The sequence below is a fragment of the Carassius gibelio genome, chromosome B18, assembly GCF_023724105.1.
Source record: "Carassius gibelio isolate Cgi1373 ecotype wild population from Czech Republic chromosome B18, carGib1.2-hapl.c, whole genome shotgun sequence".
Lineage (NCBI taxonomy): Eukaryota > Metazoa > Chordata > Actinopteri > Cypriniformes > Cyprinidae > Carassius > Carassius gibelio.
In genome coordinates, this window is record NC_068413.1 from 17,766,180 (window position 1) to 17,786,030 (window position 19,851).

At 35.8% G+C, this 19,851-nt stretch overlaps 2 protein-coding genes and 1 long non-coding RNA gene across 7 annotated transcripts in view; 2 read left to right on the plus strand and 1 right to left on the minus strand.

The window, feature by feature from the left end:
• Positions 1–19,851, plus strand: part of LOC127977796 (leucine-rich repeat and fibronectin type III domain-containing protein 1-like protein) — a 148,622-nt gene that overhangs the window by 47,278 nt on the left and 81,493 nt on the right. The window lies entirely within an intron of this gene.
• On the minus strand, positions 5,495–6,039 carry LOC127977798 (uncharacterized). Its single transcript, XR_008158359.1, has 3 exons — positions 5,890–6,039; positions 5,754–5,807; positions 5,495–5,558 (listed from the first exon to the last, which is right to left on the minus strand). It is a non-coding gene; the product is annotated as an uncharacterized LOC127977798 (long non-coding RNA).
• LOC127977797 (uncharacterized) lies at positions 6,035–12,962 on the plus strand. 3 transcript variants are annotated; one of them, XM_052582935.1, is made up of 7 exons: positions 6,244–6,389; positions 9,794–9,913; positions 10,706–10,781; positions 10,953–11,021; positions 11,131–11,299; positions 11,379–11,511; positions 11,737–12,962. In XM_052582935.1, the coding sequence occupies exons 1-6, from the start codon at positions 6,387–6,389 to the stop codon at positions 11,506–11,508; spliced, it is 567 nt and encodes a 188-aa protein (XP_052438895.1). In that variant the 5' UTR covers positions 6,244–6,386; the 3' UTR covers positions 11,509–11,511; positions 11,737–12,962. The 3 variants fall into 3 exon arrangements, with proteins under 3 accessions (XP_052438893.1, XP_052438894.1, XP_052438895.1); XM_052582933.1 differs by having other exon boundaries at positions 6,035–6,389; positions 10,089–11,021; XM_052582934.1 differs by having other exon boundaries at positions 6,035–6,260; positions 10,089–11,021.

The window sequence follows — 19,851 nt, forward strand, 5'->3', positions numbered from 1 at the left end:
GTGCTCATTTAATTCATCCTAATGCAATTATGTCCATGCTTTCTGATTACATGCTGTGGGGAGGCAATTAAATCCAGGGCACAAATCATTTGTTTAACCTTTGAAGGCTACTGTTTGACCCGTCTCTGCTTTGTGTCCAAATAAGTCCGAGTGTGAGGACCACTGCCTGCAACCGAGATGAACTCCGGACAGCCTCACACTCAATTACTCTAAATCACAACGCACTAACATCAGTCAAAGATACACATTACAGCATTCATGCATGCACACGTCTATATCGCTCATGCATATTGATGTGAGATGCATGCTTTAACTGTCTATGCGTGTGCATTAATAGGTTTTCTCCAGCGATGGATGCTGCATTTATGTGCTTTTTTGCGCATGAGAGATTCAGTGTGGGCGAATCCGAGCATAGCATAGCTAACACGTCTATTTATAGACCATATTCAGTATCACGCAGAGTTACAAATTAAATATAAGCCTTTTATCTGATAAGTCTCTGTGGGTCTTAAAGTCGGTGTGCTGTCAAAGCAGAGCCGGTAATCAGTTAATAGCAGAACAAGCAGGCAAAGTATATCGACATGTTAAAGAGGTTACGCGTGTTAACATGCTTGCTTTTTTGAGTCAATAGTATTCCTGTAATAAAGACTCAATGTATAGACTCTATACTGTCATCTTTCCTCATCCTGCGCTGGAGTTAATTACCCAGATAACGATAAAATCGTTGGTGCATGACCACGCGACACACACCAAATGCTCAGCCTGCTGTCAATTCAGAACCTCGTTATTTTAAGCAGCGGGACATATTTAATAATTAGACACGCAATCCTTAACTGGCAAAGTTCAATGACCTTTGCATCGAAGGGAAAATACAGTATAATAATGACACTTTTAACCCTGCTGGCTACTTAGAAAGTTAATTATAAATTAATAAGTGGTCTTTATTTAACATATATAGTTTGCATGAAAGTAATCAAACATTAAATCAGGATTATACAGAGACGGTGTCCTTGTTTGACAGTTCGGTTACTTTTATTATGTTTAATTCTGCTGAAATATGTCGAAATTGCCTGTTACAGTACTTGATTTATATTCATATCAGTGTTTGTTTAATACCAGTGTTAATTTAGTACTATTTATATATTGTAGATTTATTTATTATAGTTTTAAATAAACATTTTGAATTGTCTTAAAGTATATATTTTCTACTTAATTCTGGTGCAACTTAAACTAAACAAAAATGAGAAATGTATTATTGCCAACTAACTACAATAAGTCTAGTGATACTAATACTAATAAATCATTTTATTTTAATTATGCCTTTGTTAATTAACATATATTTAAATAGTTTGCACAACTAATCATGTCAACTAGGGCTGGGACAACGTGTCGAGGTTATCGATGACGTTGATGCAAAAAATATGTCGACGCAAAATATGCGCATCGATTCGTCGACCTGTTTTTATTTCTCTAAAAAACGTTTGCAAAACGTTTACCTTATTTGCGCTGAATATACACGATGGCCGGATCAACATTCTGTCCAACATTATATAACCAATCCAGGGGTTTTTCTGCATTGATCTTTTTTTTGGCGGCTGTCAAAGCCTTAATTGATCGGTGAGTGATGTAGAATAGAATGAGCCCCGGCGGCGCGCGCACTCACAGTCTTCAAACAACACGAGCGCTTTTTGTTCTCTCTCTCCCTTGTGCATATTAATCAAAATCATTAAACACGATAGAAAAAGGGCGAAACACCAAAGTTTCACGCTGAGCATTTGGGGATTTTTTTTTTCTCCATGACAGGCTGCTGGCTCCCACTGTTAATGTTTTTTTTTTTTTTTTTTTTTTTTTTGGGAAAAGTACTCTCTGTATTAGCTCAAAGCCCTCAAGTTTACATTGGTTACTGTATTCTTTCAATTGCTCTAAACAAGTATTTTGGGTGACCTTTTTTATTGAATGCTAGACATCAAGTTGTTGTTATTTTCATCTGAAAGAAGAACATTTTTTCAGTAAGCTAGGCCCTATGTGTTCAGTAAGCTTGTTTCAGTAAGCTATGTGTTTTATTGAATGCTGTCTCTATACAAGTGCAAAGTAATGCATTCTTAGTCAGTCTTTTATTTTGTGATTTTAAGAGCAATAAACATATATTGCAATGTTAAGGAATTCATTTTTCATTCAGTTATGCAAATCAACATGTATAAATTGTTAGTAGTCAATTAATGGGGCGATAATCGAAATCGAATCGGTCTGGAAAAATTAATCGTTAGATTAATCGATGCATCGAAAAAATAATCACTAGATTAATCGTTTAAAAAATAATCATTTATCCCAGCCCTAATATCAACCAATATATATATAATATATTAAGAAAAAAAAATTGTGTGTGTGTTTACATTGCTCTTGAATTTCATATCTAAAAGTGAGCATTGAAGCTTATTGTGAAGTGTTACCAAATGTGCCTGATAAACACTTAAATTTAAAATTCATATTAAATACGTAATATAAAATAATAAGTTGTGCTGAATGCAGTTGCTATTGGAAGGCAGAGTAATGTTTGGTAGAGAAAGGTCCAGATCTGTCCTCTGGAGGTTCAGAGTCTGGACAAGCTTGATGCTTTCAGATAAACAAATAATGAGCATCTCTCTCCACAGTGACTCAAAAACCTATTTAATTAAGCGATGAAACAGCAGCAGCTTTGAATTATTGAGCTCCAGCTAAACCCGGACGCAATCTGTAAGCTGGACTAGTTTTTGAAGTAGTTAGCAGGAGGTTTACGTGGATTGCTCTCCCATTCGTTCCCAGCTTCATCAGTCTGTGGTGATGGTGACATCAAAATGTCCTGCTGAGATAAATCATATTTGTTGATGCTGTTTGAATTGTAAAGGATCTGGCCTAGTGCATCTGGGACAGAAAACAAGAAAATCAGCCAAAAGCTAATAGTGAGATTTTTTTTTTTTTTTTTTTTTTTTTTTTTTTGCATTTCTTCGTATTTCTTAGAATTGTTAGTATTGGAAATATATTTTAGTTTTTGCTTTGTCTCTATTTTGCTTTAACCTGTTAAATGTCACCCCGTCCCGTATACGGGACACCTACATTTACTTCACTGTATTACTACAGTAATCTAATCTAATCATGACATCGGTGAAAATGGTATATCAAAGTCATGTTACAAAATGTTTTCAGTCATGAATTATAAAAAATGTAGGTTTGGGTCATGCACTTTCACGTCTATGTTCAAAACTGTGTGTGACAGTTAACACGTTAATGAGAATGATCCAAAACAAGCATTTTGTCAATGGGAGAAAGACCAAAGGTGTCCCAAATTCATTTAATATGTTACTGTTAAGGTGCAGTTATTTATTATTTAACATCTTGTATTATGGTATTTTATTCATGCTTGTTGAGAAGAAAGGAGTCACATAATTCATCTGATTAGGGAACTAGTAATAATGCATAATAAATATGATCAATTATAATTGTTATTCATAATGAATATTTAATACAATGATTTTAAATTGTAAATAATAAAGATAATTAGAGCACTTTTTAAAAGTCTACTTCCAGCTGTGTTCCTGTTTCTTAGTAATTGTTAGTGAAAACCAATATCTGAGTGACAACTGCTTCTATATTATTATTATTATTATTATTATTATTATTATTATGATTAAATAACATATATTTATTATTATTATTTGAAATTCTTAACATTATTTTACCTCATTACATGTATTTGTATATACTTTAAGTAAGCAAAACTTTTTTTGTATGTAAAAAAACTAGTGCTGTCAATTGATTTAAAAAAATTAACTAATTAATCGCACAATTTTTTTAAAATTAATCGCGATTAATCGCAATTAAAAGACTGAAACTTTTTGGATATGTAAATGTAAAATGTAAATAATTAATGTAAACTCAAGACAAAGAAACTATTTAAATTCAAAATATGATTGTTTATTGGAATTTTTGTTTAACTTGTAACACAGATTTTCTCATGTAAACAACATACCTGCAATAAACCATCAATATCCTCCAAATTAACTGTTGGCTTGAAAGCCATATTTATTACAGACATAAAAACACAGGCTTGTAAGTACCATTTGAATTTCAAAACAATCAATGCCAATAAAAAACAAAAATTATTTCCATGTTGAATTCTAAGTGGACTGCAAAAAAATTCCAAAGTATAGTCATTGCCAGTGCTTTAAGTGGGCCGGTATGCACCAGTACTCAGTACCGCCACTTCCAAATATAGCTCTTGAGCGTACCGCCACCTCTCCGTGCGCCCAGAACGTGCTTGTAGCGTACCGGTACGCTCATTTGGACATCTGTTTTAATAGAGGGTTTAATCTTTTACCTGCACTGCCGATTTTCAGAGCGCCCTTCACAATGCAAGCTTCCTAATTCATCCCACCCAGAGCAGAAACTACATTACCCATTCACCCTTAAGTTATACAAGTGAATAGCGCATGTGTCGCTTTTCCCACTGTTAAGTGTCAACAACTCAACGTGGCCGGAGAAGGTGTGTGAAACTCGTTGTGAGTTATACTAAAGCAAAATCTTGAGTATTTATTGTCTGATAAACATTAAAAACTGTCTGCGGAGGTTGAGTCGTCCTGCAGACCCCGCTGGCTGCTCATTGGCTGCAGCAAGTTCTAAAAAAATACCGTAGACGGCAAGGCACAAATTTAGATATTCATTTATCTAATTAATCTATAGCCTACACTGTAAAAAAAAAACATGGAAAAAAACGAGCAAATGCATGGCAGCACAGGGTGCCAAACGTTTGCCATTAATGAAAATAACGGTAAAACCTCATGAACTGAAGTAACATGCTTACACAGCAACAGGAAAAAAGAACATTGACCATACAGTACTATAAAATGTTTAAAACGTAATCTGAAATAACATATTTTGTCTGTATAATTGCAAATACATGCATAGACCATAAAATGTAATGGCATTATTTGACTGTAAGTTCACGTAACATGTTTAAACCCTTATTTAATAAAACATGTTTTAACTGTAAATGTAAAAACTTGGTGTAGCAGTTGTTTAACTAAACATGATTTGAATGTAGATATAAATTACATGTTGACAACATTACTTTATAAAGCATGTTTTGACTGTAAACTGAAATCATGTTTTGATCATTATTTAACAGTTTGACTGTAAATTGAAATAACATGTGTTGACCGTTATTTGAAAAAATTAACTGTGATGGACCATAATTTTGAAAGGGATGTACAGCATTTTGATTTTGATTATGGCTCACAGATAATTTTATATGTAGTTCATGAAATGTATGTTATATGTCACGAAAAGTAATTAGAGAAAATAATTTGTATTTTTCCCTCTTTATTTTCTTCTGTTACAGTAGTTTCCATTGTAAATAACAACAATATTAAAAACTTTAAACAGTGCTACAGTACCATCATCTGAACATCGCTTATATGCTTAAAATGCAACATTGACAATTCAAATTAATTTCATCATTGCATCTTCCACAAACTACAATTCGAACAGAACAATGGTCTCCAATTCAATCTCCATGTTGATGCCTTTAAAAAATAAGAGAGAAAATGGTTATATATCATACATCACATATCTATATTCATTTTCATGTATGATCATGTTACTCTTTTTATATGTTCTTGAGTTTCGTACATAAAAAAAAATATTGTTTTTTTACTTCAAAAATTTTTTTGTTCATTAAATATGTAATGCACATTTTATGATGGTCCACGACACCTTACTTCTTCAGACAGTTTAGTGATGTGACCTCACCCACTGACAAGGCCAAGGGTGCACTGCAACAGCAGAAACAACGTAAATACATTAACACTTGTTGATTACAATTTTATATTTAATATTACATGCCAGCATATTTACCCAGTATGATGACCTCACAATGTCGCAGGAAATTTCCCCTTTTGCTTTCTATGGTAGACAATTTTTGGTGTGCGTTTCTGCACTGTTTTGACCTTTCTTGTTAAGTCCCGCCTTACGCACGCCATTGGTCAAACTGCTTCTCAATCATTGGCCTCGGCCCAACGGCATCAGCCAAGAGACAAAGCAGCAGCCTGTTAACTGCAGGTGGCACATCATGGCTCCAAAACAGCGTACAAATACCTCAAGGAAAAAATCTCTGTGTTTTTGTTTTGGTCGGGAAACGTGCTCATTGACATGGCAAATAAGCTAAAACACGGAGCGGAGTTGGGTTCGCTGGAATATTTACAGGCGTCAGTTTGTTTTCAAAAATCGTAAGTGACTTTGTTAAGTAGCTTTGTGAGTAAACGTGACCGTTTAGGCAACATATTCTGCTGTATGCATGCAATATATAACAGAATGTCAACAAAACAATCACGGACCTCGATGTCGAGTGGTGAATGGTAAGTGTTAAAAAAAAATCTGTTGACGTATCATCCAACGTAATTTAAAAGTTAATTGGCAACAGGTGAATACAATTACAATGGCTAATCACATACGTTTTGAAATCTTATTATTAATGTTTGACGCAAGTTGCATTAAAAAGTATAAATAGGTTTCAGAATTGTGTTGTTGTTTTAGAACGTTGCTTTCACAATCATTTAAGAACACTTATATGCATGGACAACGGATTTCATCTTATGAGGTGTGTTACCTTTAACCATATGGATGATGATGTATTTGTGCAAATTTTGTGATTGCTCTCTGAAGACAGTTAAGGGATATGTTAATCATCAAATCGTACACAGACATGAAGCAAATGCTCAGTTTCCATGTTGCTTCCCAGAATGCAAATGTAAATTCTCAAAATACAATGCTCTCAAAGCTCATGTTTATCGCCATCACAAAAGACCACATACTCATTTTGATGATTCGACGGGCACGTTTGTTTGCAACAATACAGACTGTCAACAACAATTTACAGACATGAACAATGTCCTTTCTCATCTCAGGTCACATTTAGCCAAGGGAGAGGTGGTGTGTTGTCCTTTTGAAAAATGTGACAAAAAATTCAGTTTAAGATCAAGTTTCACTGCCCATGTTTCACGAAAGCACAGGACTTCTACATTTGCACAATTACGGATTATGGATACTTTATCTGAGCAACCTTCTTCAGCATTTTTTTATGTTACTGAGGAGGAGGTTGATGAAAGTGAATTCACAGACTCCCTGACGAAATGTAAAGCAAAGTCATTGTACATGAAAAATCTCTGCCTGTTTTCTATGCAGCTACAAGCAAAATACCTGGTGCCATCGTCAACCATTCAGATGATTGTGGAGGAATTCAGTGGTTTAAATTATATCTGTTATCAGTACACACAGAAGATGTTCAGGGAAATACTCAAGTCAAAAACGGCCCTCTCACAATGTGAGATTGAATCTGTGGTGCAGACTTTGCAAGGCCAAGATTTACATTCAGCTTGTAATTCATTACTTTCCACAGAATACCAAAGAAGACAGTATTATCAGAAAAAATTTTCGTACGTGCATCCACAAAGTATGTGTCTTGGTCGTGATGAGAACCGAAACCAACGTTATGCACAGTATATTCCATTGAAGAACACTTTAAAAACCATGTTAATAGACCCAGTGGTGTGGGAGCAGTGTGCCAGACATCAGCATGTACACTCTTCTGTGTTCTCTGACATCTGTGATGGCTCTGTATTCAAATCCAATGACTTGTTTAAGCAGCCTGAAATTACACTCCAACTTATCTTGTACCAGGATGCCTTTGAGATTGTGAATCCCCTTGGGTCAGCTAAAAAAGACACAAAATGATTGGAGTGTATTTTACACTTGGCAACTTTGAGCCATTTTACAGATCATGCATTGATAACATTCAGTTATCACTTTTGTGTTATGAGAGAGACTTTAACTATTTTGGTCAAACCAAGATTTTTGCTAAGTTGTTGGCAGATGTCAAAGAACTTGAAGAGCATGGATTTGTGACATCTTCAGGTGACATAGTACGTGCAACAATAGTGGCTATTATCGGTGATAATTTGGGGTCCCACTGCATCGGTGGGTACTCACAGAACTTCAGTACTGCCAAGCATTGCTGTAGGTATTGCTTGGTATCTCGCAGTGAACTTCAGAATGTGTTTGTAGACTTTCCCAATCGCACAGTTGAGTCCTATAAGGCGGCAGTGGAAACTCTAAGGATGACCGAAGAAAATGTTGTTAATGGGTTGAAGTTTGACTCCATTTTCAACTCTCTCAAGTATTTTCATGTTGCTCAGCCTGGCCTTCCCCCATGCCTTGGCCACGATTTGTTTGAAGGCGTTGTAGTTATTGATCTTGGCATTTTCTTGGAATACTTTGTAAAAAGGAAGTGGTTTTCATATACACAGCTGAACAGGAGACTTGCACAATTCAAATATGTGGGTTCTGATGCTGGTTTTGCCCCCTCCCAGATATGTGAAAAAGGCAGAAAGTTAGGTGGTCAAGCAGCTGAGAACTGGTGTCTCCTCAGATTTCTTCCTGTCATAATTGGAGACCGAGTAGAGTCACAAGACCCTGTATGGCAACTGACTGTTAAGTTGAAAGAACTGGTTGAGCTAGTGTGTGCTCCCAAGATTACCACAGCACAGATTGCATATCTCAATGTCTTAATACCAGAATATCTGGAAACAAGAAAGGAGCTGTTTCCTGGTGAAAATTTGAAACCAAAACATCATTACATGCTTCACTATACGTCACTCATTTTAAGTCTTGGACCTTTAATTCGTTTGTGGTCATTGAGATTTGAAAGCAAACATTCCTACTTCAAAAGAAGTGTGAGAAGAACACAGAACTTCAAAAATGTATGCAAGACATTGTCACACAACCATCAACTTCTTCAAGCATATCTTCACTCACGGTCCTTTTTTTCACCAAAGCTTAAAAGTGTTGACTTGGCCACATACTCTCCTCATTTGTACAGTTATGCTGTGTGCAAAGCTGTTGAGACAAGCTTGCTTAATGAACCAGACTTTGTTTCCACACGTGTAGAATACAAGGGTACCCTGTACAGGAAAGGAAACTTAATTTGCCTTAAATGTGAAGAGGAGTATTCTATTTTACAGTTTGGACAGATTGAGCTGATTTTCGTGAAAGATGATGAGGTGACTTTCCTTGTGACTCCCCGCCCCTCAGTGTATTTGCATGATTTGCATTATGGACTTTATGAGATTTTGTCTGCGACAAAGGAATTAATTTTTGTAAAAGCTGAGGAATGTCTGGATTATTATCCCTTAAATGAGTACAGTTTTATGGGACTGAAGGTCATTACTCTGAAGCACAGCGTTGTTCATCTGTAAAAAGGATAAACTGTCCTCTCCCAACAGAAATGGATGCATTGTTGATTTTTATTGAGAATGTGTTCCCAAACCCTATAACTTCAAAGCTAGCCATAGAGGGTTTGAACAGCCTAGGTGTGGAGACCATAGATGACCTACAGTTTTTGAAAGATGATGATCTAGGTGGCTTTCTGAGACCGATTGAAGCAAGAAAACTAATAGCTCAAATCCCAAGTAAGTTTTCAAATCAATGGTTGTTTTTACATATACACTAGTCAACATTTGAAGCGGATCAAAAAGTTCATTAAGTTCACAAGAACAGGTATTGGTTTTAAGACAACTATTATGAAAGGTTTGATCCACTTGAAATGTTGACTTGTGTACATGCATATAATTAGATGAAACAACACCCCAGTCTCTTTCATTCTGTACTTTGTTAGCTGTACTCTTTACATGTATTACAGTATGTCAATGTGTTTCTTGTTTCTGCAGTATGGTTTTTAATGCAGTTTTTTGTTTATGCCATGTAGATATTGCCTCCACTCTGCAAAACACTGCCAATGATTTGTCTGCTGAATACAATTCTAATGCATCAGGTTCACCTGCTCCTGGATGCTCAGTTTCACCATCCAGCTCTTCAAGTGGAAGACGTGAGTAAAACGCTGATACAACATTAAACAACCCACAAAGCCCCATGCCATCTCTGTTTGTCCGTTATTAAACCTCAATAAATCTGCAGCTTGGGAATAGGCAATTTTGCCAAAAAATTACAGCTGCATGAAAAGTGTTCATCCTGTAACCTGTGGACATTGGCTTATCTTCTAGGTGACAGTAGCTGTGAAACTTCGTTTTATGACCATGACTGGCATTATAGTTTTGATGTTCCATGGCAAAAAATGCCAGCAAGTTTTATGGGAAAGTTGCAAAATGGCGAAAGGCCAAGTTGCTCTGAGAGAAGACAGTTGGTCCGCATTGTTGCTTCTGAGATCCTGGAAGTCAGCAAATGTCCAGCAAAAAAACATGTATCAGAAATAGCCCGACAAATGGTGATTGCATACCCAAAGTCTTTCAGAGATGAGATTAATTCCCAGGTTGTAGGAAGTGGATATGATTCTCTCCTCAAACAACTGGTGTGTAGAATTGACAATTTGAAAAGAGCAAAAGCTATTAGTATACCACTTTGTGGTACTCTAGAAGTATCAACAAAGAAACGAAAATTGTTATATGGTTGTATAAATTCTGATCCACAACTGCTAGTTGGAGAAACATCTGAATTGCAGCAGGAAAAGAAAGAGAAGTTGGTAGTAATGTTTCAAAATAATGAAAGTGATGTAAAGACAATCTATGACTTAATGACTTCTACATACACCCCTCAAAGAAACAGCATCCAATCTGGAAAGGAAACCAAAGATTTACTTGATGAGTGGCCATATCTTTTTCAGCCAGCAGGAATGAAAGCACACTTTAAAGAGCTCACTGGCATTGACATAAACAACAGCTTTGAAGAATCTGCTTCCAGTAAGTTCAGAAGAATATTGGACTACTTTCAATTTCAGTGCACAGAAAGAGCAAGCAGAGCAGGGAGAATCCTCACAAAGTATAGAGCTGGAGGGGATCATGTTTGTGGGGCCGTGATGTTGCTGCTAACCCATTTCAAAAATGACCAAGACCACTTTCTTGTGATGGTAGAAGACACCTCTGTTCCAAGTGATATATGCTCAGAACAGCTTCCAGCAACACCATGTATAGTAGTGTGTGGTGGGTATTATTTACTATGATCTTGCAACACAATAATTCCTGGTTTTGGGTGATCAGAACTCACATTATGTTAAATATTATGTCTTACTGATTTTGTGTTTGTTCAAAGGAGAGAACCCACTGACAGCCAGTGTGTACATGGTAGCAGTGGACCAGATAATTGTAAATGACCATCTCTTGAGTTTTACAGAAGCCCTGTATCTGATGTTCTCTCTTTACTATATATTGAACATCAGTTACCCTGTAGAACTGGGAGCCACACTAGAATTCTTGCAAAGGTATTTCATAGACTGCATTCCTTTGGTTAAGAAGCATACAACAATTATTTAAGGATATTGTTTGTGTTGTGTTTTAAAGGTGCATCTTTAGGATAAATCCTCATAAAGGTACCAAGGTGGAAAAGAGAGAGAAAAAGAGCGCGTACTCTGTCAATCCCAGAGTATTGAGTCTGACATCAAAAATTGCTGCATTTGATTGGGGAGAGTAACAGGTATAGAAGCTCTGTTGTCTTGTATAGTAGTGGTAGACTACATCTTCTGTGTTTATCATTCATCGATGATAAAGTGGACCAAAGGACAATCATTTTTAGAATTAACTCCAATAAATGTGATGTAATTGTCTGTGGCCAAAACTGAGAGTATTTGGTTAAGGCTTGTTGCTGTCTCTGCTCTTCTTTTGGTTTGGGTTTTAATTGTAACTGTTTGTGTCCCCACAGATGTGGTCTTTCAGAAGATTGACATTTCGCTGAAGAACAGGACAGACCGACTTTTTGTACTTCAGTGCAGCGCTTTGTTGCTTAAATCATTTTTATTACCTTGTGACGTGATTAGGATTTAGTTTAAATTTATTTATTTATTTGATTGGGACAGTGCATGTTAATGAACAAACATGGAATACATGCATGTAAACATGCTGGATTGTAGCCAAAGGATAATTTCCATCCGTACTCCCACGGGCTAAAATCACACTGGTCACAAAACATTACATAATAAAATTTACATCTACAGTTAGTACATCGTTTATCAATAAATTAGCTAAAGCCCCATATACAATATTCACATAATACTTGAAAATTCATTTAACTTCAAAATTATCAGAATCCAGGCCCAGTGTTTTTGTTTCTTTTAAACTGAACACATTTGTGTTCTGAAACATGCTTTATCCATTTTCTCCATGTGTCATGTTCAGGATTATCAGAATTAATGTTTTTTTTTTTTTTTTTTTTTTTTTTTTTTTTTTTTTTTTTTTTAATAAATTGAACAAATTTGTTTTCTAAAACATGACTTTTGCTGGGAAGTGTTTTTCCATTGTTTGATCTTGAAGGTTTGCTATATAATAAAAAGCTGAAGTTACTCTGGCTACCATAATTTATTGTATAACATTTTACAAAAATTTGTGTTTCAAGAGTATTTTTAATTAGTTTTTAGCATTACTTCTGTCACACAGTATACAAAGATGTCCCTCTACATTTGGTTTAAATAAATAAATTCACTAGAAAAAGATTATGGCATGAAAACATGTAAGCCCAGATTTGCTAACTATTTGTGGCAGTGCACACTTTCTGAATGTGTCAGGGTTTTCAGAAGACATGATAGAAAGGCATGTACAGTGATTATTGCATCTTTATTGGATATGCATTTGTAGGAAATTTCCTTTATGAAAGCGTCCCTTAACCCTTTTTGTGCCTGACCTGCCAGTAATGGTTGCTAATTGCACTTATTTTTTATTTGGTCATTATGGAAGGGAGCTGCTGCAATTCTGTTCTTGCACATTGATAGTTTACTCGTAGAAAACATTCAAATTCATCCTGAAGTTAGTTGTATTTTCTCTGCCAAAAACAATATTAGCACATTTTAAGTTAAGATGCTTGCTATTTACCTTTAATGTGATAAAACTGAAAATCTGTCTTGTACTCTCAGGTTGTATAACTTTCTTTGTGGTTAGCAGAACAAATTATTTTATTTTGACTAATGTACACCGAGGAAGTTTAAGAACCACTGGCTCATAGATTTGGCTTTTTTGTGATAAAAAAAGCCATTTATTTGCAATGAAAATTTAGAAAATGTTTGAAAAGTGGAAATAAAGTGCTTTATTAAGAGAAGAGTGTTTATTAAAAATAAAGTATTAATTGGGTAGGCTTAGGGGTCGGTGTAGAAGGGCTTTTATTCTCACAACAATGTAGCATCCATTTAACAATTTTAATAAATATAATCATTTGCACTCTGATAATTATTGGATCCTGTTAATCTACAAAAATAGTATAAGGTGCAACTATCTGCCGATATAGATAGCATCTAATTAGTATTTACACTTACTGCAAATTTGATAATTATATTTATTAAATGAAAATTATTTACACCTAATGTAAATAGCATTACGTAAAAATTAATTGGGTTGTAGCTCGTTGTCTAGGTGACTGTGATTTTAAATAGGTGTCGTTTGTGTTTTAACGTTTAGCTCAAGAATAGGGAAGTTCGAATAGCCTATGTGAATATTACCAACTTCACTAAACTCCTTCTTGAGTTAAGAACTGACCACATTTCTTTATATTTGAGTCCAAGTTCAAACACTATGAAACGCTCCATTAACGTATACGGAGCTCTGAAACACTGCCAGCGGGACATTAAACAGGAAGTGTCTGTCCGAGCTCAAAACAGGTTTTACGTGGGAAGGCAAAAGATTTGCAAAAAAAATTCCACCACCACGTCCCTTTTAGGGCTCCGTAGTAAATAGCATCTACTTCTGGTTATTTCGGATTTTGATATGGAAATCATGACAATTAGCTTACCTTAACAATAAATGGTTTTCCAAAAGTGGTGTAACAAGTGGGTTGGACAGGAGTGTGTGTTTGGATGGGGATACCAATAAGTGAAACGCATACTCGAAACAGTGTTGTAGTCGAGACCAGCTCATTCGAGTCCGAGTCCAGATCGAGTCCAGAGAGGGTCGAGTCCGAGTCAAGACCGAGTTCAGAAAGGGTCGAGTCCGAGTCAAGACCGAGTTCAGAAAGGGTCGAGTCCGAGTCAAGACCGAGACCAGAGAGATTGGGTCTGAGACAAGACCTAAAGAAATCTTCAAGAGTATGTAAAATGTTTGGTGGAAACAATAAAGGGTAAAAGGGCCACATAGTATGTGGTGTAAAGGTAATTTTATTAGTATTATGAAGTGTTACTTGTCAATATTAAGTGCTCATTTTCACATAACATCGTTGTACCACTATACACATCCATATAACCTTTCTAGTACAAGTAACATTACTGTACCACTATACCTGTAAATGTTCAACTGTAACAGCTTTTACATAACTTTTAACATTGGAGCTTAACTAATGACTGCTAATATCCTTACAATGTATTGGATTATGTGCACTTTAGATGTTGTGAAGATTAGAGATGGGCATAATTAATTTTCAAAAAAATAAGTGAGGAGACCATCCTGCTACCCAACCAAGCACGATGTGGTCTCATGATCAATCCACCCCAACTAAAAACTCTCTCTATTGGTGCAGAGGAAGTGGGGACTGACAACAGTCACCATTTTATCACTTTCTGTAACAGCAACGGATAATCTAATGCTAATTTCCCTGGATGGTGCGTTTTAATGCAGGGTAAAATACACACTATTTTTTTTAGTTACGGAGGGCATACACACAAGAGCCGAGTGACTCTCCAGGTAAATTTAATCCAAAAGTGTGTATGTGCCAGGGGAAGAAAGCTGGATCAAATGCCATATAAGTTCAATGCATTCTGTCAGACATTGTTTTTGAGGGGGAGATGTTTAGTGTTGAGACAGTCTGTGTCTGTATTCATTATATAATTTAATTAATATTTGTTTTTTTTTTTTCTGTGACCATTTTGTCCTACTTTGTAAAAATAACACAGTTGAGAGAAATAATGTAGCAATGTGGCTTTCTGGAAAGCGGGATCACTACAGGCGGATGGCAGGAGGGTAACTTAAGGCCGGTGACACACTGGCTGCGTGGCGTCTCTGCTGCGTGCCAGAAACGTGGTGGCTGCTTCGCGTTTTCTGTGTCTTAACATATGGAAAGCCGTTTGGTTCACAATTCGTCCTCAACCAGACGCCTGGTGTAGAGAAAACGCCGTATTTTACGGCGTTTAAGACAAAAAGACGCCGTAAAATACGGCGTTTTGTAGTATAGACGGCGTAAATCACGGCGTTTTCACAGCAGAACCGCCGTTAACTTCGGCGTTTATTGATGCAATCCAAAACGCCGTTAATTTCGCCGTTTGGCCATCCATAATACGCCGTTATTTACGGCGCTCAGTTTGACTATTTACACACCAGAAGCGTGCCTGCACGCGGCGCTTGGCGCGCTGCTGCGGTTGTAGGTGACATAGAGGGAGGCCGCCAAAAAAACAGGCTCTTGTCTTCATGACAACAATATCAAATATATATATATATATATATTTTTTACACACCTACTGATAAGACACCATCAACAGTATTGACGGCAAAATAGAGTATGTTTGACAGGTGCAATATTTGAAAATCGATCATTATTAATTTATTTTGAAAATTACATTTATATCTGAATTTATGTCAACCTATAGACTTTCAAATATCAAAATGTCATGAATTAATATGTATTTGTGTACAAAATGACATATAAACATATTTTCCTAGTATATTTTGCCTGGAAAGGCTTCCAACATGCATGCGTGTTGCGTGAAAAATAGGCGTCGGTTCTATTTCTAGCATGCACGGGTTTTCTGCGCGTCTCACGCAGGCAGTCTGCAAGATCTAACCTGTTAACATGGGAGCCGAATTAAAAACAGACACGCCACGCAGCTGAGGCGCTTGCGCCACGCATCCAGTGTGTTGCTGGCCTAACGTCTCACGTCAAAAGAAAATCACCAGTCATTGGATGTGTCAATCATACATCAATTTAAATAAACATTAACATACAGTAATAATCATGAAATATTTTGATTGGGACTCGAGTGGACTCGGGCATGAGTCCGATTCCTAATATGTTCGAGTCCGAGTCAATACCGAGTCAAAATGCACACGAGTCCATGACAAGACCGAGACCATTAAAATACGGTCTCGAGACCGAGTCCGAGTCTCGAGTACTCAACACTGACTCGAAATGTGACCTCTTTAACCCATCCCAGTGATTGGTGAGCACACACAGTGCAAGGAGCAATTAGGATAAATCGCAACACGCTGGCCGTGAGACTCGAACCGACAACTCTTGGGTTACAAGCCCGACTCTCTAACCACTAAGCTACAACTGACCCCACAGTAATGAAATGCTCTAACAGCCACAAGAGAAAACTGATGCCTTTCACCATTAACCACAGCGGCAAAAAAAACAAAAACAAAAAAAAAACAACAACAACAGGTTTTATAAACAACACAGGAACATTAACAAACGAACGATATGTATGATATGCATAACAACAATAGTAGACAATAGTAGGCTAAATGCTGACTATAAATCAAGGAAACAACATCACGAATGGATCACCAATAAAGTTTAGAAAAGATGCGCAACTTAACCTAATGTCTTCAGTGGCACGGGCACTAATGTGGAAGCCTCGTTTATTTGATGCTTGTATCAAAGTCCTTGGTTCGAATCTGTATTTTATACCTTTTGGTATCACAAATCACATCGAAAAGGCATTTATTTTCAACAAAAATGAAGTAGAAATAAAGTGTCTTACGAGTGTTTAATAAAACACTTTATACTATTATTGCATCCTGTTACTGTACACAATTACTGAGATGCAAACAGAATCTGCCAAAATATAGAATATAGCATCTAATTACTATTTACACTTATTGCAAACTTTCGTGACATTTACATGATGTAAATAGAATATATAGCTATTTGTTTTTAGTGTAAATCACAACTGTTGCTTTTTGCACTTAGTGCATAGTCACTGCCTAATTCAACTGGAAAAATGTAGGCTATATTTGGTGTTAATGTATGCATTTTTAGTGGAATTTCACCGTTCTGATGAAAATGAGAAATGACTGTGAAATTCTAATGGTTTTCTCTGTAAAACTAAATTTTTTTCAACTCTGACCAAAACATATACAGGAATGTTTTTTTAAGGACATGTCAGGATAACAATAGACAACAATTACTGTTATTTAAAGGAAAATGTATTTTTTTTGCAGTAACAAATTTAAATAGTTAAAAAACAGGGAAAATGTATGTTAGATGTAAAAGTTAGCATTTTTATGGAATTTCACAGTTCTGGTCAAAATGTCATAATACTGTTAAATTCTACCGTTTTTTTCTGTAAAAATACATTTATTTTTTACAGTGTATGCACAAAGACAATATGATCTTTTTGTCCGCTTTTTGTTTTAAAGCTTGATGAAGAGAGAGAGCGCAAGTTGCTGCAGCTGCGAGGAGGACAGTGATGCACGCGCACAGGAGTGATTGACAGTTCGCGGCACTGTGTACAAAAATACTCCGCTACACAATTATTTTGTTATTTTCGTTTAAGCTTATTAACGTTTTTTTTAAACAATGACATTTGAGTTCATGATTTTAATGATGCTGTTTCTTGTGGCAGACTGAAGAGTAATCCGGCAGAGTTTTATACTGAAACTTTCCGTCTAAAAGTCCTTCCTTGGTCTTAACCATATTTCTTTGCACGTTGAACACACAAGGCCACAACTGGAAATAAAAAAACTGCAACCGCGTTAATTGCGTTATTTTTTTTTTACGCGTTAAATATTTCAAATTAATCGAATGCGTTAACGCGCTAATTTTGACAGCACTAAAAAAAACTAAACTAAACTAAACTCAAAATAAGTGTAACATAAAAATAAATAAATCTAATAAAATATTAAAACAGACCATTCCATCATTTTAACAGTTCTATGGGCCATATTTTTTTTTTACAAACTTTCAAATTAAAATTGTGAATTTTGAAGTAAAAATAAAAATAAAAATAAAAAATAAATAAAATTGTTACTTGCCATTTCTTACAAATGATTTGCTAAAAAAAATTGCCCCCTGCTCATTTTATTCTCAAATTACTCAAACCCAAAAGTTTTGACACAAAGTTTCTTTGGTGGCTGCTCAAATACACCTGAATCAGCTCATCAGGGTCCTAAGGAACATCTGTTTTTATAAAATCAAGTCTAAATGATTAGGCTCGGATCCGATATTATCAGTGTGTGAGTCTGGCAGGAGGAGGACTTGGTAACCTTCACATAAGAGACACATTATTCCAAGAGAGATGTAATGTCAGCAATAAAACAATTAATTGTTAATGAAACTAAAGTCTAATACCTCCTTTAAAAAATGTACTTGCATACCTGTTCAAACACCATCAAGCCGATGGACAGGCATGTGCTCCGTTTCATCTTATGTCCAGCCATTTCCTGTTTTAAGAGAAAGCATCTGTCCCTCAGTGTGTGTCTGACACCTGTGGAGCACATGCACATGCTCAGTCAACATCTGGCTCAGGTGTGCTCCAGCGATGGGAACAGACACCTGTCAGCATCTGATTGCTAATGCACCAGCGCCGTGAACCTTTGCCACCTGATGCAGATATGAGCTCCTCATGCAGCCGCTGATTTTGTAGGCAAACATTGATCTTCCTAATGTTGTATAAAGCAAATCTGCAGGAACGGGCAGAAGTAATGTGGTCTGAGACACTCCATGGTTTCTAGCTCAAGTAGTAGAATGACTGGAAATGATGAGTTTAGAGACTTCTGCCTCAGAGAGTAAAGAGAAGTATGAAAACAAGCGTGTGTTTGTTGGCAAGATGTGTTTGACAGTTTGTGGTGTGGCAAACTGTGCACTGAGGTTTGTAATTGTATATATGACGAATGTGGCAAAGTCATCAGCTGTTAGAGTTGATGAGGGGGGGGGGAGGACACAGGAGGGAGGGAAATGTTTTAAAGAGCATGCAAGAGTTAGGCGAAATGTTAATTTTATTGTGATAGCAAGTCCTTTTAGCAGTGGAGGCATTAGCAGAGAATGAAGAGAGGAGTGATCGATATACGTTAAGGTCAGTAGGATTTTGTGATTTGTGCCACACTCTTTCTGCAGCTCTGAGATTAGAACGAAGCTCACGGAGAACATCAGATGGGGAGATAAAGATATACTATACTATACTATACTATACTATTTATTGTAGTATATGCACACAAACCCCCCCCCCCCCCCCCCCCGCCTCCGCCTCATCCAGTACTTTCAATTATATTTTGTTTTGAGCGTAAATTTGTTATACATTTTTAATACATTTTAGAATATACAACAAAATGTACAAAAAATATATTTACACAAATAGATTTTTGAATAATATCAGTTAAACTGTATTTTGGCCACATATCTGGGATACAATTTAAGCATATTTCAGAATATACAACAAATGGCCAAAATATATTTACATAAAATATTTTAATAATTTTAGTTACATTGTGTTTTATGTATTTTATTTTCAATTGAAATATAATTTTATAAAAAAAAAAAAAATCAAAACTTAAATTAAATTTAATTAAATTGAATTGAATTGAATTGAATTGAATTTAATTTAATTAAAAAAAATTAAATGTATGCATTTAGCTGACGCTTTTATCCAATTTTTTACATATCATGTGCTCATATCATATTTAGTATTTTACCAAATTGCCAAATCAATATTTTAAAAGCAGAACATATATTTTTGTGCCCTCAAAGTTTTTTTTTTTTTTTTTTTTTTTTTTTTTTTTTTTTTTTTGAGGATTTAAATTATTTCAGTAAGAAAAAAAAAAAAAAAAGAAATTATGCCATGCTGTTAAGCATTCAATACATTTTCAGCAGTAAAGGTACAGTGCAAGGGTCATCACCATTAGGCTT

Excerpts from the sequence above, each read along its gene's own strand:
- LOC127977797 (XM_052582933.1), top strand. The coding sequence starts at position 6,329 with ATGCAATATATAACAGAATGTCAACAAAACAATCACGGACCTCGATGT. Across the intron at positions 9,914-10,088 it reads CAGCTCTTCAAGTGGAAGAC|GTGACAGTAGCTGTGAAACT; the intron begins GTGAGTAAAACG and ends CTTATCTTCTAG. Across the intron at positions 11,022-11,130 it reads ACCATGTATAGTAGTGTGTG|GAGAGAACCCACTGACAGCC; the intron begins GTGGGTATTATT and ends GTTTGTTCAAAG.